At 34.5% G+C, this 16,097-nt stretch overlaps 1 protein-coding gene across 3 annotated transcripts; it reads right to left on the reverse strand.

Annotated features, from left to right (window-relative positions):
* LOC140839526 (protein SEMI-ROLLED LEAF 2-like) lies at positions 1-14,488 on the reverse strand. 3 transcript variants are annotated; one of them, XM_073206282.1, is made up of 20 exons: positions 14,337-14,488; positions 13,487-13,864; positions 12,987-13,061; positions 9,891-10,006; positions 9,266-9,380; positions 9,020-9,148; positions 7,833-7,880; positions 5,956-6,134; positions 5,681-5,877; positions 5,305-5,582; positions 5,014-5,163; positions 4,493-4,912; positions 3,921-4,067; positions 2,943-3,018; positions 2,226-2,353; positions 1,923-2,123; positions 1,688-1,828; positions 1,489-1,617; positions 1,168-1,404; positions 1-423 (listed from the first exon to the last, which is right to left on the reverse strand). In XM_073206282.1, exons 2-20 carry the CDS (start codon positions 13,631-13,633, stop codon positions 283-285), a joined length of 3,054 nt encoding a protein of 1,017 aa, XP_073062383.1. In that variant the 5' UTR covers positions 13,634-13,864; positions 14,337-14,488; the 3' UTR covers positions 1-282. The 3 variants fall into 3 exon arrangements, with proteins under 3 accessions (XP_073062383.1, XP_073062384.1, XP_073062385.1); XM_073206283.1 differs by having other exon boundaries at positions 9,020-9,144; positions 9,262-9,380; XM_073206284.1 differs by having other exon boundaries at positions 14,303-14,470.
* Between the last annotated feature and the right edge of the window lie 1,609 nt (positions 14,489-16,097).

Raw genomic sequence — 16,097 nt, forward strand, 5'->3', positions numbered from 1 at the left:
GCTACAAAACCACATCCTAGTAATAATTCACACCTCTGCTCAGGGAAGGAAAAGCTCGAATCTAATGTGAACTTTCACCCCACTGGAGAGGAAAGAGAGAGAATGATTTAAAGAATCCACTAACTCGGACAGTTAAAGCCATGTTGCTGGATGGCTATATTCTTGCCAAATGCTGATCTATATGCTCGGCAGCTCAAAGTACTCGCACCTGAACAGTAACATTTATTTGACCGATATAGTGCACTTGTGGCCATATTGGTACCTGATTTTATCCCATCCGTATCAACATCCGGCAGCTTTCAAGAAATTGTCGTATGGACTCGATGCTGGTAGTCTGAAGGAGTGGGGATTCTTTTGCAATTCAGCTGCACATTGTGCTGGAGCTCCGGTAACGGATGGTTCACTTGGGGCTCTAGGAACATTCTGATACAACAAATTTCGGGGGCACAATAGTCAGAAACTAAGTCATGAACATTGACTAAAGCTGTTGAATTCTAAAGTTCAAAAAAAATAGAGAAGAGAAAATTACGTGCTTCCACCGTGAAGATAGATACACTATGAATTCAATCAATACAATCATAACTCTTTTATATAGATGAAATAACTTAAAATAAATATGACAAGAAATATTTCAAATAAATATATCGAATATGCATAATAAGGCAAAATAAATGTTACTGCCATTATAAAAAAGAAAATCTGCCATAGAGTTTTAAACAATTAAGTCAGTGTTTCTCGATGATAATTATGAAAGTTTAAACAAGTTAGTGTTTCTCGATGATAATTATGAAAGTTTACTGCGAACGTTGAGTAGAAATATGGTATTTTTTTGTGGTTCTGAATATGGCAGTTCAAATTGCGCATGTGATTTTGCATCAAGAGTAAACATTGATGCTAAAGTAACTGCTCATGGTCCATCCGTACAATTTGGTAGTTACATTAAGCCTAACCTAAATGTTTTTTATAATTATCGAAATTTAAGGAAAATTTGTAGACAGACCATGTTTAGCCTGAGAACCATGTACATAGTCTGAGAACTGAACTATATGCCACCAACTTTAGCCTAAGATCGATTGGCAGTATGTTCACATACAAAGATGCATGTCCCACGTACATGTGTTGTAATAAAAAAATGTGCGCACAAACTTTAGGCATATTTTTAAGTACCTTATGTATATCATAGTCAATAACCGCATGTGAAGCCATTTGCTTGCCCTCTTCATCAGAATTTGGCAAAGATATTGTTAACAAGCTCCCTTGGCTAGGATCAGTGCTAACCAAATATGACATCTTCTGTTGCTTTCCCATTAAAAGTGCCTCACAGTGATTGGCCATTTCCTTGTAAGATGCATCAGGGGCAGTGCTCATAGAGATTCTGCCGACATAATGTGCTGTATCCAATACCTATTTACAAATATTCAAAAATATTAATGCATGATACAGTTTCAAAACTTGGACTGCTGCAAGAAAATTATTCAAGCAACTCACAGATTGCATGAGTTGATCCACACTAAGGAAACTTGGAGATTCGACTGTTGATTGAGAATCATGTTGGAAATTACTACTTGCGAGTGAATCCGTTAGAGAAGAATCATCAAATCCAATGGTCGAGGTTGCCTGTATTATATTACTAAGAAATAAGATATCAACAAACAAAAATACTGCAGAACTCAATACAATAACTTACCTTCTCTAGGTTTTTCAGACTGCGAGAATTAATTTCATGTCCTTTCTTGGAGCTAGCAATAAACAATTGGGCTCGAGAAGAACACAAGTCATCAGACACAAAGTCCTTAAGCAATTGCTCCTTTATGGTAGACTTTTCAGACTGAACCAAATAGCGATGATGCAGATAATAATCATATAAACAAAATATTACCCACCTGGTCAAAAAGTCATAAACAAGAAATTTAAAGACTTACATCTGATAATATACCCAAGTTTTGAATTATAATTGAAACTAGGGATTCTCTAGTCTGGTCCTCGGTTAATTTTATTTCTGAAAGACAACGAAGAGCAGAAGAGTCATCTTCTTTGGATCCATAAACAAATTCTTGGTGTCCTAAACCAGCTTCAGTTATCTTCAATTTGGAGTCTTCCACCAAGCATAAAAAAGGATCAACCTTACACAAATCCAGAAAAGAAAAGAAAATCAGACATCACAATAAATGGGACACACACACATTATAAAAATTAAAGGACCTTAGAACAGATAAGCAACCCACCACTTTATTAGAAAGCGTAGCCTTCACATATGGAAGAAGAGGATGAATGTTGAAAGCCACTGATGAAAATATAATCATAGAAGTTGAGAGCATAAAGAGAGATCTGCGACGTGACAAAGGGAGAGTCCCTGAAAATAATATAATCGACTTCAGTGGCAAAATACCTTGCTTATACCATAACCGAATTCGTCCAAAACTTGTTTCACCGGAAAATACAATCTTTCATTTGCATTTTTAGCAAATCATCTTGCAAAAAATTCCTCCAGTAACTAAATTTACATTATTTCACCAACCTGGTTGAACCCTACCATATTTCATATGAATTATATGTAACTAGTGTTATTATTAAGCCATCTACTGAGTTTAGATTTAAGCACAATGTTCTTAATCATAAAAAATTAGAATTATCAAGTTCAATCACTTGAAATATTATCCAAATGAATGAGTGTCATGATTTATGAAAATAAACATCCACTCCTCTACTCATTGATACAAAACGTATGAAAAATGTGGTTCTTTGAAATTGTAGAACTAAGGTGTCCCATTAGATTCTATTAGCATGTCTCCAGATTAAGATTTCTTGTCTATTATATCATCTCTTTCATTTTCCCTCCACACCGTTTACCTACTATAGACAGTATAGGCAAAAGATGGCACCATATTTAAAAACATCATCATTATCTGCTGCCGCAGAATTCTCATCGTAAGAAGTCTCACCTCCTTCTGCAAGAGAAACATTCCTCAATGAAAATGCCAATTGAAAACACTGAATTAGAGCATCACGGCTTGAGTTCTGCACCCACCAAAGAAAACAGTTTCAGAGTTTTAACTCATAGCTCTCTCGACAACATACCTATTCAAGAAGAAGAAATTGCAAAGGAAGGACTCATTCTATCTCTACATCCTTAAGCCCCTGAATCCCCCACAATATTCCAGCAAGGTAATTTTTCCAAATTTTGAGGGAGCAAATTTAGGATGAATTCATTTAGTTATCAATATCCGTGTTCCGTTGCAAGGACTTGTGTTGCGGGTGTAGTTTTATGTAGTTTCAATCATTGCCTTTCCTCTAGTTTCTTTGTGATGATTTGTTCACAAATTATGTCCGCTGCAGGTGTCACACTCAGCATATCCTGATTCACCTCTGGGTCCAGATGCTTTCCATGAGTATGGATCTTTACTTGTCCAGGATTACGAGGAGGTTGTTAAGAAATATGAAACAGGGAAGCACTTGTGCTTATTGCTTTTGATCAAGGACTTATCCCAGTAATTACTTGTCTATATAGTTCCAATAAATTTTAGGTTGATTGCTTGGTAACCCATGTTATATTAAGTTACTTGGATCATTACATTGTTCAAACCATACCCAAAGTCCAATTCACATATTTTCTTGCATCACTTGTAATGCAGTAAAAAGCATTCTTCCAAAGAGAATGCGCGTCTTTAACAGAATCTAAAACATCATCAAGCCTCAACTTGATTCAGATACAAAAATAAAAAGAAAAATCTTGCAAACATTACTCAGGATAACCCCTCTCCCCTTTCCCAAAACCCAGTACAGCAAAAAAAAATACATCTTTAGAGAATTAGGAAAACACATTATTATAGAGAAAACAGAAATAAATACAAGACCGCAATTAAAAGCAGGTTGCAGCATTAATGCTTAATGTTTGAGAAATTACTGGACACGAAATATACCTTGGCTCGAGAGAACAATAAAATCAAGCTGTATGAATGAGCTATGGCCTCATAATTTCCAGGCACATTCGCAGGAGACAGTGATTGAGTCCAAATTGATGAAAGGAGAAGGGTAATCTGGTGGCTGCTCAGTCTAAGAGGGACACGCTGAAAGTGAAAAGGAAGACATTTGCTTGTGATAGCACTATATATGTATACACACACACATATATAATAACATCACTAAGAGACACCTAATGACTACTATAACATTGTTAAACCAATGAGAATCTTCATCTCAACTACCTGAACACCAGGGCAGACCTGGTGGTGATTGGGGGGTGTGGGGGTCACCATGCTCGAGCAAAAAAATGGAATTTAAGTTGTAACTACTCTGATATCCCATCTTTTCCCCTTTCTACAAAACCTCCCTCCCTCCCTAGAATATTCCTAGATCCTACCTATTGAACCCATGTAAACAACATTTAATACAAGAAGTTGTAAATCATAGCACAATTTGAAAAAGACTTGAGCCTATCACATCTGACATGTATAAGCTTTGGAAAAAGTAGAAGAATACCAAGCAGGCCTACCATGTCCTTACTTGACTTGGTCAAAGAATCAACATCTGGCATTGATGAACCTCTTAAGCTATATACCCGACTATATGTAGACTTAATTTTGTTGAACATTCCATTTGTATTGTTTATATGCTCTACATCCCCAAAAAAATTTTCATTGCTCATCTCAGTGAGGTTTTCCCTGGAAATGCTCCTCTTGTTTCTCAACTTCTCGAACAGGACAGCTGATGAGGAAAACACAGAAACAGTTTTTGAGAGTGTCCTTGGAAACTCGATGTTTTTCTTCGATTCAGACAAAGTTGATTCCAAATGAGGGCAAACTGAAGATGGCACAAGGACAACAGAGAAGATCTGGTGAGCTCCAACTCGGGTTTCATGATCTGGATCCACCATAGCCAAAAGTAACTGCTGAAATAAAGCCTCTGGGAAAGCCTAGATGGAGAACAAAAATACCATACATAGCGTCAATATCTCACCTAGAGAAATGATAAAGAAAAGTAGCTGAAATCTTTTCAATTTTTTTAAGAGCTTGCCTTGTTCTGATATGATACATTTGGCAAAAAGGCAACAATTTGAGCAGCACGATAGACAGCAAAAATGGTAGGTCTAGCCATATAAGTAACACTTGAGTTATTCTCCAACATTGTTGCCATTACATCAAGGATTAGACCTGAATCTCCAACCTGTAATTATATAAAAAGCACCACCACCACGAATTTCAGAAAGTTGGCTGAAGAAGGAAAGATGGCAGTGACAACTAAACGAGTCCACTATAAAATATAATAGGCATTTGATGAGAAAATATAGAGATTTAGTAATGCCACCTTCGACGACAGTGCTGTAAGACACTCGTCAACCGCCTCATGAAATTTTCTATTCCATTTGATTGAATCATCTTCGAGTGAGTAATGAATACTTTTGCGCAAATGCCTCATGATATCACTTACAGCGCTAACTATAGCTATTGATGACTGGATCTTAGTGAGTCTAGCAAGTGCAGTGACCACCTCAACTATGTCAAGCTGCATGCCAGGTTGCTTAAGAACACTTTTATGGTCAAGATGCTTGACTAATAATGACAGCAACAAGTGTGTATTTTGCCCTGCACAAATAAAAGAAAGAAATGCACTTGATAAAAAAAAAAGGAGAAAAATACAACGATCAATCTGAAACAGGCCACAAATAATAATTAACTCTGACCAGAATTATCCATCAGAATTTGCATGTCTTTGAGCACTGGAAAAGCGATCCCACTTGCGGTATGCCAGAGGTTTCCATTGTCAATGTAGCGGAACAAAGATTCTAAAACACGACGCATGGTAGTGGCCTCTTTTCCAAGATTGGCCATGTTATGCAAGCACACTCTAGACCAGAAGCTTGGGTTCTTGGCATCCTCCCTGTGATTTTTAATCAAAATTCAAGTTAAGCATACAAAAAATGGCCAAAGGAAAATCCAAATTGTTCGAAGAAATTACGCTGTCACGTTTAGTTGTCCTTTATCATTAACGATCATCGTCCAAGAAGGAACCTCTGTTTCTGGTAAGGGAGACACACGATCCTCAGTTTTACGAACTTCTTGCGCCGTATTATTTTGGTTGGAGTTGTGGGACTCCTTATTTGCACCTCCATAATTTTCCAAGACCACGGAGACAATCTGAACAGAAAGATTGAGTTGATAAATAAAATGAAACTGGGTGGGAGGGGATGTAAATTTGAAAATAGTAAAGAAAAAGGACAAGACATGTAACTATATAAATTAGATAACAGACTTTCATAGTATAAACAGATTGCAATGAAAAGTGAAGTTGAACAATACATATTTCACCCTCGTTTAACAATAATAACACCTTAGTTTGATACTTTTGGAGTTAGATCGGAAAACAAAAGGCCAAAAAAAGATATAACTTAGAAATAATAAATTCTACTACCAGCTAATTGTTTTCCAGCTTTATTTCAGCTTTCAACGTGTCACAACTTACCTATCTCTTACTATGCTCATGTCGGGGGTACAAATCGAGAACACTCTTGGGATTTTCATTTTAGGAGGGCAGTGAGAGATGTAGAGATTGATCAACTCACAGGGTTATTAGAAGTCTTAGAGCCTGTTAGATTGGTTGAGGGGGTGGATGATTTTATCCACTGGAGAGGGGATCCATCGGGTTTGTTTTCTGTTGTCTCTTTCTACGACTCATTTTTCTCACCAAACCTTTTCCCAAAATTTCAACTCTTTGATAAAATCTGGAGAGTTCCTGTTCCTAGTAAGATTCAGTTTTTCTCTTGGACTACAACTCTGGGTAAGCTACCGACATCGGAGATGCTTCAAAAAAGATGCCCCGGCCTTGCGTTGTGTCCAAATTGGTGTGTTTTATGCAGACATGACTCAGAGTCTCAGGATCACATTTTCATCCACTGCCCATTCTCGTCTTCTTTATGGATTAAAGCTTTGCAGGAGTTGCGGTTGTATTGGGTTACGCCTAAATCAACCAAAGACTTATTCAGCATGGATTTGGGTCGGACAACAGGCAAGAGAGGAGGAATATTTTGGCGAGTAGTGGTTCAATGTATATGCTGGACAATTTGGTTGGAAAGAAACCACAGAATCTTCGAAGAAAGAGAATCGGACGTCAACAAATGCTGGGACAAAATCAAGCTTAATGTCGCCACATGGATTGGAATTAACAAGGAGTTCAAGAATGTTTCGGTTTATGATTTGATAAGACAGTGGGACTTTGTGTATCACTAGACCATTAGTGCGATAGATTTCGAAATTTTTAGGTCATCTGCTATAATCGATGACTGATGTAATCATTATTATCACTTAAATTAAAATATTGTTTCCTATAAAAAAAAATCAGTAAGAGCTCGGTAACATAGATAGATAAAATTAATTTTGTGCTGGAGAACACATTGCAATTCAATATCATTTGTTATTTGGGAGCTAATGTACACATTTTTTAATGTGTGTGTTTAAAGAAGCATACTTGGCTTTCCTTGATTTGCCTGAAACTTGAAAGCATGGTGCAATCAATAATAACGAATTTTGACAATGATCTAAAAGTGTTACAGTGGCTATAAATACATACTTGAACAGTTAAGTCAACCTTATTCAAATTGTCACGAGAATTTCTACGAAAGCAATAACATGATAATATAAATTCAATTCAGTGCTCTAACTTCAATTTAAGAAACTGATAAAAATGAACAGAATTGTAGGTAGAAAAACAATGATGGCATAAGATACAGAGCATACTTAAAGAAAACAAAGGAGATAAACAAGTTGTTTATTTCAGGTTCATTAGGTAGGACAACAAAGAAGAGAAGCTCACATATCTTAAAAAAAGACTATACTTACACAATCAAATTCGACTGAAATGTGGGAGTTTTCACCCATGAACCAAATCTGTACAAGAAGGGAAAAAAGAGGAACTATTCAATGTTCAAAAGAAGACAGAAAATCTCAAAAGAAAGCATATCGATAAATGTTGAATGGCTAAAAATCCAAGTACATGCGCATGAAGCACTGAGGTATCACAAATGAAATGAACACCAAATCCATGGTTATCATTCTACGAACAACTACTAAGAAGCTTACAAAAACAAAACCAGTGTGCTCTAAATATGCTGTAAAGAATCCATAAACAAAACCTGCTCTGGTCTAGAACCCAAGGGAAGATTACTAACTGGTAAGAATAGCTTGCTGGTGTGTACACCAAGCATTTACGCTTACAAAAAGTATCAGAAAATAAATTAACGTAGAGATATCTCAGTCACTAAATTCCTTTGGAGTTCTCCCCTTCACCGAAAGTAATTGCCCATTATCCATATATAAAAACATTGATTATAACAAAAATTATAATTTAATGAAAATGGCTCGTTTTAAGAGATTATTAGACCATTGACATGAAGTCGATAATACTGTATGTATAATGGTGTTTTGACTCAATCTCTTCTCCAAATTTACTGTTTATTTTTACTGCATCCATAACAAAGCAAAGCCACAAGCAGCAGCAGCCAACGTTTCAGGAAATAGAAAAATTCAGTAAGCCACAACATAAACTTTCACAAGTATCAATAAAGTATAGTGCACCTGAAGTTGCTTAAGTCGCATGATCAGCACTTCCACAATCAAGAAATGAAAACTTAAAAGAATAATTGGAATATATGACCTAAATCTCAGCTGCATGTCAAAATGTTTTTTGTTGTTCATTATAAAATACTGGTTTTAAATTTGACCGGCAACTTGTCTGAAGAAATCCAAATCATAAAAAGTGAATGATATACTGAAGGTAAAGTTAACAGTTCCTGTTCCAAGTCCAACAAAAAGTAAAGAAAAGCCCATCATAGTTGAAGGAAAGAGGAAGAAAAACACCTAAAGAAGCAAGAAAAAATATTGAGAACTAAAGAATGTTGCCAAGGCTTGCATTTAAATTCTACATATTTTTTGATAAGTTGAATTTAAGTAGACTCAGATTCCTACTCTAATTTAAATTTATCAACTCAAAGGTATTTGAAAAAGTAATGAAAATGTATATGCTATACCATAGCAGATATAGCTTGCAGTCCAGCTGCCCGTAGATATTCCACCCTCTTATCTTCTCCCACTTCTTGAGCTAGTTGGCATAGTTTTGGTATAAACCCTTCCAGGTTAAACATGTAAGTTCCATCTTTCTGGAAATAATACCAGAGTTGAATAAGTCTAATTTTTATAGTAGGAATTTAAAGAACCCTATCCATAAGCTTAAGGAGCTGATCATCCGGAGAAAAGAAAGAAATAAATAAACTAGCCTGATTATTCACAAAATCAAACAGAGATTGACACCCAATAATTAATATTTCATCCTGGTTTGTCTGATCCAGCAAGGTCTGCATGATGCTCAGCAGAGTATTTGCAAACAAAGGCCTGACATGAAATGAAATATGTAAATTTTGTGAGTAGCGCTACTTTTAGGAGACAATATGACAAAACAGATTTGAAAGCTCATGCTTTGCAAATCAAATAAAGGATCGAAACAAGAAGGAAACATTAAAGACAACAAAAGGGAAAGCCATCAATTTCCGTATGATAATATTCAGTTCGAAATTCATGCTGACGTAAATTTTTCCATGGTTCATATTCTATCAAATGTTTAGAAAGAACTATGACAATACAAATACTAATATTTCAATTCATATTCTATCAATTGAAATTCAGAGCGCCGCATTAAAGTTCCAATATTGAAGAAATTAATTATTAAGATGTTATACTACCAAAAATATGGAAAAGGTTCAAAATATATGATCCTGGTTTCAGAATCTTACAAAAACTAAATATAAGATGATGCACAAACTGATTTACCAACAAATAAAAGACAGTCTATAATAAATCCGATAATTTGGACACCGAACATAAATATAGCAGCAGTGTACGTACATTTGCTCTTTGCATGAAGATATCAATTTCCTGTAAATGCACAAGACTGTTTTCACTGATCGAAAGTTTTCGGTTCTTAAGTACTTATAACATCGTTGCTCAATAGAGCTTGCAATCTGTAGAAAACAAACATAAAAATAAGTAAAACGAAATGATTTAGAAAGGGAATAAAAGTAGCAGCACTGTGATACACAAAATTAGGATAGTACATTCGATATTTTGTTTATAAAATGATTATGAGTTATGTCAAGAGCCAAACACAGGCCGAAAAGAACACGATGAAAGAAGGGTGTAAAACATATCATGTTACATGCATCTAACTATCAAGAAGCAGAGTTTTGTGAATTCATTTTAGTTTCTTTGATAGTAAATTATTTCTAAATAATATTTTATTTTTCTTGAATTCTTTTAATTAAAGAATTCGCCTCTATACCCTCAAAAATGACATTAATCAAATTTCTGTCAATTTGTCAATCATAGTCTTCTTTGTTTAAGGCAGAAAGAGGATTTGTTGAAGCATTTTAAGTTTTGGTTATTGAATAAAGTTGTTTATCTAAATGATAACTATAGAACCTAACCAAACTAAATTCAAGGAGGAAAACTGAATTAAGAAGTCTGATTGATTACAAAGCCAGAGTGATCAAACATGAGAAGGATACTAATAGTCAAACTGATTCTAGGTCGATTGATGAAGTCCAACTAACTGTCTATCTAGTTGATAAGTCAGAACAAAACCATATTCCCTGAAGAATCAGTATGATTAAAGATCAGAACTCAGCTGAAATATTAGATAAAGCTTTCCGTACTAACAATCACTGAACCTTAAACAGAATGTCAGGTTTCGGCGCACTACCAGAACATGTCAGAAATGACGATGACATAGAAACAACGACATCTGCATTTGAAAATTGATATATTTTGAAAAGATTACCGTTGCAGATTAAAGCTATAAATAGCTCAGATGAACAAACTCTACACTATCTATTTTTGGATTATAAAAGCAAACTAATCTTCTTCGTAAAAGCTTTCCGAGAGTCAAACTGAAATAGCTAACACACGATGATATATCATTATCTGATCTTTTTGAGGATCAAATTTGTGTTTAGAATCTCTCTGTGAAATCTGTGTAATTGAGAGTAAGAAGTCTTACTGTTCAAAGTATTTAGATTGAAACTTTACCAAGAGTTTCAGTTAGGCATTTTTTAAGTCCCACTAAAGTAGGTGTTTCAAATTACTCGTAATCACCAAAGTCTTTTAATGCAAACCTTCAGTGAGGAAGAAGGGGCGACATAGGAGTTTTGAAATCTCCGAACATCCAGAAACAACTTCGTGTTTATTTACTTTTCAGTCTACCTTCCTTAATAATTTTCTCGATAAGCCATTAATTCAACCAGTTTCAGTAAGCCTGTTTTCGCACAGTTCTCACTGATTGACTTACCCAACTGACAAGAATAAAATTTCAATGTTGCTAACACAACCGAAATATTTTGAGATAAATTTATTCACTGCCTCTAAATTTATTTTCGATCCTAACAGGAGCATTGGCAAGGGAAAAAAACCTGAGGGCATGGGGATAATAAACTAAATTTATATAAATTTCTATCATTTATTCCTCTAGTTAAACAATGAAACCTGCAAAATCATTAAAGTCACAAGTCCCCAAGCGCCAGCAAATCATGAGATCATATTCGTATCAAACTATCATAAAGCTGCTGCCAGTAAAAATAGTTAGCTCGTGCAAATTTGACAAAGATTTTGCTGAGTGAAGAAAAACAAGGAGCACTTAAACATGATGTGTGAGGGCCAGGCTCCCAACATAAAACCCAAACCTCCTTATCGTTGGGGAACTTAAAGGGCGTGTAAATGGCACCTTGATGTAGGGATAATGGCTGCCATTAACAGCCATTATTTAAGAATTAATATGAGAAATAAACCCTCTTGTAACAGTCAAGTTATGGAAATAATAAGAATTGAGACAAAGTTAAAATTACAAGTGAATTCAGCACCTATAAATACTCAACAAATTCCCATGAGAAATTTTGTACAAATACTCTCTGCAAGTAATAGCACTATTGTTATTTCTGCCTAAGCACCAAATTCCCAACAAAGACAAATCCAGCAAGGAAAAGCTCAGTGTTTCTAGCTTTCTTGTTTTCCCAAACACATACTTCCACTTCAACTGACATTTTAGCCACCACATATAAGAGGTTTTCTGGTTTAAAATTGTGTTATGTTTTAAACCAGGATGACTCATTAAATGGTTAAAAACTTATATTTCTAGAGTGAAAATTCTGGAACCAAAGAGTATCAACACATTCGTAGTTTTCATTTTTTTGTTTACCAACATAGTGGGTTATGTGTTGATACTCTTTGGTTCCAGAATTTTCAGTCTAGAAATTTAATTTTTAAGCATGTGACGGTAGGAATTCATTGTTTTGAGCTACTACCAACCCTGACACAGAGAGTGAATCCGTTGTTCTAACCTCGCCTTTGGAACGGTCAGTAGCCATGCAGACCTATACACTTTGTTTTGAAACCGGATAAGGCAAATTAATACTCTTTCATACTTTGTTTCAGAACCGGCTAAGGCTAATAAAGCTTTGTGTGCATTTTGTTTTTGTTCTATTTTCAAAATGTTGTCATAGTAGTTATGTTTTTTGTATAAACATGTTTTGTTATAAAATGTTTGTACTGGAACGAATTGGCTCTGAATGATTTCCTTGTAACTCACCTCTTACAACCCTTATGGCTAAGTCATGTAGTTGCTTCATAGTTGCATAACTATTGGTACTTTTATCCTCTCTTTTTTCTTTGTTGTGATTAACTTTCAGAAAAAATGAGAAGCTATGCAATTTCACTTGTTTTCCAAACGTAACAAACTGTTTCAGTATTTTGATGTAATAATAGACTAGTTTTTCGCACTTTCAGTTTTCTTGAAAGTTTAATATAAATTTTCGAAAATATTGTCAATGTCACACCCCGATGCCAAGCTTCATGCTTGGGCCGTGGCATTATGAGTTTTCTGACTTGAACTATGCTATTTTTCTTGTTCATGTTATTAGATTGGAAACGAACTTTATGCCAGTGTAATAATACCTTGGGGATGCGCAAAGGATTCTTTGCAGCATATTCACATAGTTTGCCAATCTTTCTATCATTTGGTTCTTCTTCCTGTAATGTAAGTAAAAAACCGAAATAATTTAACGGCAGCGAGTATGAAAAACAAAAAGAGAGACACTAACACCACCAAGCCATAAAATATAATCACTCATTTGATGCAAAATTGTTGTTGAAGAAACTACATCCAGTCTTGGCTTAATTAACATAGGGTAAAATTCATATCACGATCCTAATATCCAATGTTTACTAGGATTAGCATTTCACAATCAATGTAAAAAACCTCCAAATCAAGACCGAATTTTATAGAATTGGTCAGCCACGGCACTTCAAGTTAAATATGTGATATGAATACAGCCAGAATCACAAATTTAGTAACTCACATGATGCAAATTTACCAACAGATACTAAGCTTTTAGTGAAAAATGTTTAAACAAACAATTTTAATCCGAAACACAACATTTAGTGATGATACAGACCTGGGACCGAGGAAAAATATCCGCTATCAACTTCTTGTACCTCTTCACGGGCTGCCTAGACCTGGTTCGCAATGAGGGGCAGAAGAAACAAAGACTGCCACACGCCGGTAAGATTTGTCTTGACATCACCCCAGATACAGCGCTCATAATATCGCCAATCAACAGTTTTTTTTTTCTCACCAACTCACTTTAAAACTTTGATATTTCCTCTCCCTTCCAACAGATTTCCTTCTCTATTTCTCGCCAACACACTTTCAAACTTTGATCTTTCCTTTCCCTTCTATATTTAATGTATATGAGAGATTCTTGAAAATCACGAGGAGAACTAGGAGGGAAAGGAAAGTTTGTAAGATCAGGGGAACACTTTCCGGTACCAGCCTACAGAATCCCAAATTCAAAGACACCTCAAGTCAAAACCTCATCAAACCATTTCAAAGGACAAGGTTAAAAATCATCCAAGAAAATGGGAATCTCATAAATCTTCAGAAAATTTCATTTCTTATAAATGTATCAGGCGTCCATATTATTTCCAAAACATTCAATTCTTATTCACGTTTCAAGAATCCTAAGCGCAGACATCACCATTGACAAAACATAAGTTTATGGGCATGGCATCCCACGCATCTTTTTAAGAAAGCAATTACCAAAAAAATCAAGAATCTTGCTCATATAAAAAATATTAGTCATCCATCGATTAAAGAACATTGATCATGCGAAGAAAACATAAAATGATTCACAAACATGACATTACAATTTACAGACATCATAATCAAACTTTCGAAAGAAAAAAAAACAACATATGTCGTCGGGTTTTACCTTGACACGAAGAATAATGTTGTTTCTATTTTACCTTCGGATCAATCCCGGTAATGAGCAGACCTGTCAGGCTGTTGACCCACCAAAATTTTTCCTAATCTCTACGGGTTCCCGAATCTTGTGACTTCTCTCTCTCTCCGCCTGCCTATTCTTTTTCCCTCTACAATATATAACTACATGCGTGTATATATATGCGTATAGGGGACAGGACAGACGGACAGTTGAATCCAACGAATTCTGTGATAAAGTTTATTATTTTTATTTTCAAGAAAAAAACTTGAATAGCATTCCCTCAAAAACTTGTATAGTTTTAATTTAAAATATATATATATATATATGTTACTTTTAATTTTCTTATGGGAAACATTTTTCAAATTTTTTATCATTTTCAATTCAAGATTTTCGTACTACAAAAAATAATTACACCAATATATTTTATAAGATAATTCATAACTAAAATATAATATATTTTAAAATTTCGCATGACTAATTTTCAACTAAATAAAGATCATCTTTAATTTAATTTTTGACCAGGTTGGCATTAATTATTGAGTTGGGAGGATCTTAGGTGGCATTAAATTGCCAAAGATCATGGCAAGAGTGGGTCTCATGTGAGACCGTCTCACGGATCTTAATCTGTGAGACGGGTCAACCCTACTCATATTTACAATAAAAAGTAATACTCTTAGCATAAAAAATAATATTTTTTCATGGATGACCCAAATAAGAGATCTGTCTCACAAATACGACCCGTGAGACTGTCTCACACAAGTTTTTGCCTTATTTAAAAATGCTGCCTCTTACTTGAATGTTTTTGTAATATAATTTTGTTAGCTAAGTGACATATATATTTCCTTCTTAGTTTGATTATGTTTATCTAGTTTTAGGCATAAACTTATTTGAGACGGTTTTACGGGTCGTATTCTGTTATACGGATCTTTTATTTGGATCATCCATGAAAAAATATCACTTTTTATGCTAAGAGCATTATTTTTTATTGTGAATATCGGTAGAGTTGACCTGTCTCACAGATAAAGATTCGTGAGACCGTCTCACAAGAGCTCCTAATTTTATTAATAATTTATGCTAATTATTAAGCAGGGTCAAAATTAATTATAAATTATCATACTTCCTTATAAAAATTTGCAAAATACAGATAAAAGTCTAAATACTTTGAGAATTCAATGCAAAATGATTGGTCCATAATATGGTAAAAAAAAATTGATAATAATAATAATAGATGCAGAAAGATAATCTGAATGTGTTAAAATGCACTATATTTATTTTTTAAAAAAATGCTTCTCACATACTCAATGCACAATCCGATCTAGTTGATGACAATTTAATGATTTTAAGGTGAATTCGAACCTGTCTGTTAAAATATATTTATGTTACTACACCACAAACATGTGCGCATTCCATCTTCAATTTAATGGTGAAAGTTTTGATATCTTAGTTTCTTTACTTTGCTAGCTACTTGTAGTCTTGTACTATGTAGAAAGCGAGTGTCATGTATAAGATTATGTCAATCAAAATAATCAGTGTTTTAACTAAGTGAGTTTTGCAATAACTAAAAAAATTATTATTGACTTTTGATTTACTAATTAATTAGTTTTGTATGTTTTTTAAACTCGGATTCAACATTAGCATATGCTTAATTTTATTAAAATTCAAAAATGATGGAATGTTGATTTTGCTTTCACAAAAGTGGTTTAGAAGAATTTATTTATCAAATATTATCCACTTTTATTTTCAAACACTACTTAGCGTTATTTTTCTCACTTTTTCCTGATCT

Source organism: Primulina eburnea, chromosome 8 (genome assembly GCF_022965805.1).
Source record: "Primulina eburnea isolate SZY01 chromosome 8, ASM2296580v1, whole genome shotgun sequence".
Classification (NCBI taxonomy): Eukaryota; Viridiplantae; Streptophyta; class Magnoliopsida; order Lamiales; family Gesneriaceae; genus Primulina; species Primulina eburnea.

Bases quoted from the DNA above. Each gene is read 5' to 3' on its own strand.
- LOC140839526 (XM_073206282.1), bottom strand. From the start codon at position 13,633: ATGAGCGCTGTATCTGGGGTGATGTCAAGACAAATCTTACCGGCGTGT. The intron at 7,881-9,019 runs GTATAGCATATA...CTTCTTGTACAG, and splicing joins TGCAAGCTATATCTGCTATG to ATTTGGTTCATGGGTGAAAA. The intron at 6,135-7,832 runs GTAAGTATAGTC...CTTTCTGTTCAG, and splicing joins TTTCAGTCGAATTTGATTGT to ATTGTCTCCGTGGTCTTGGA.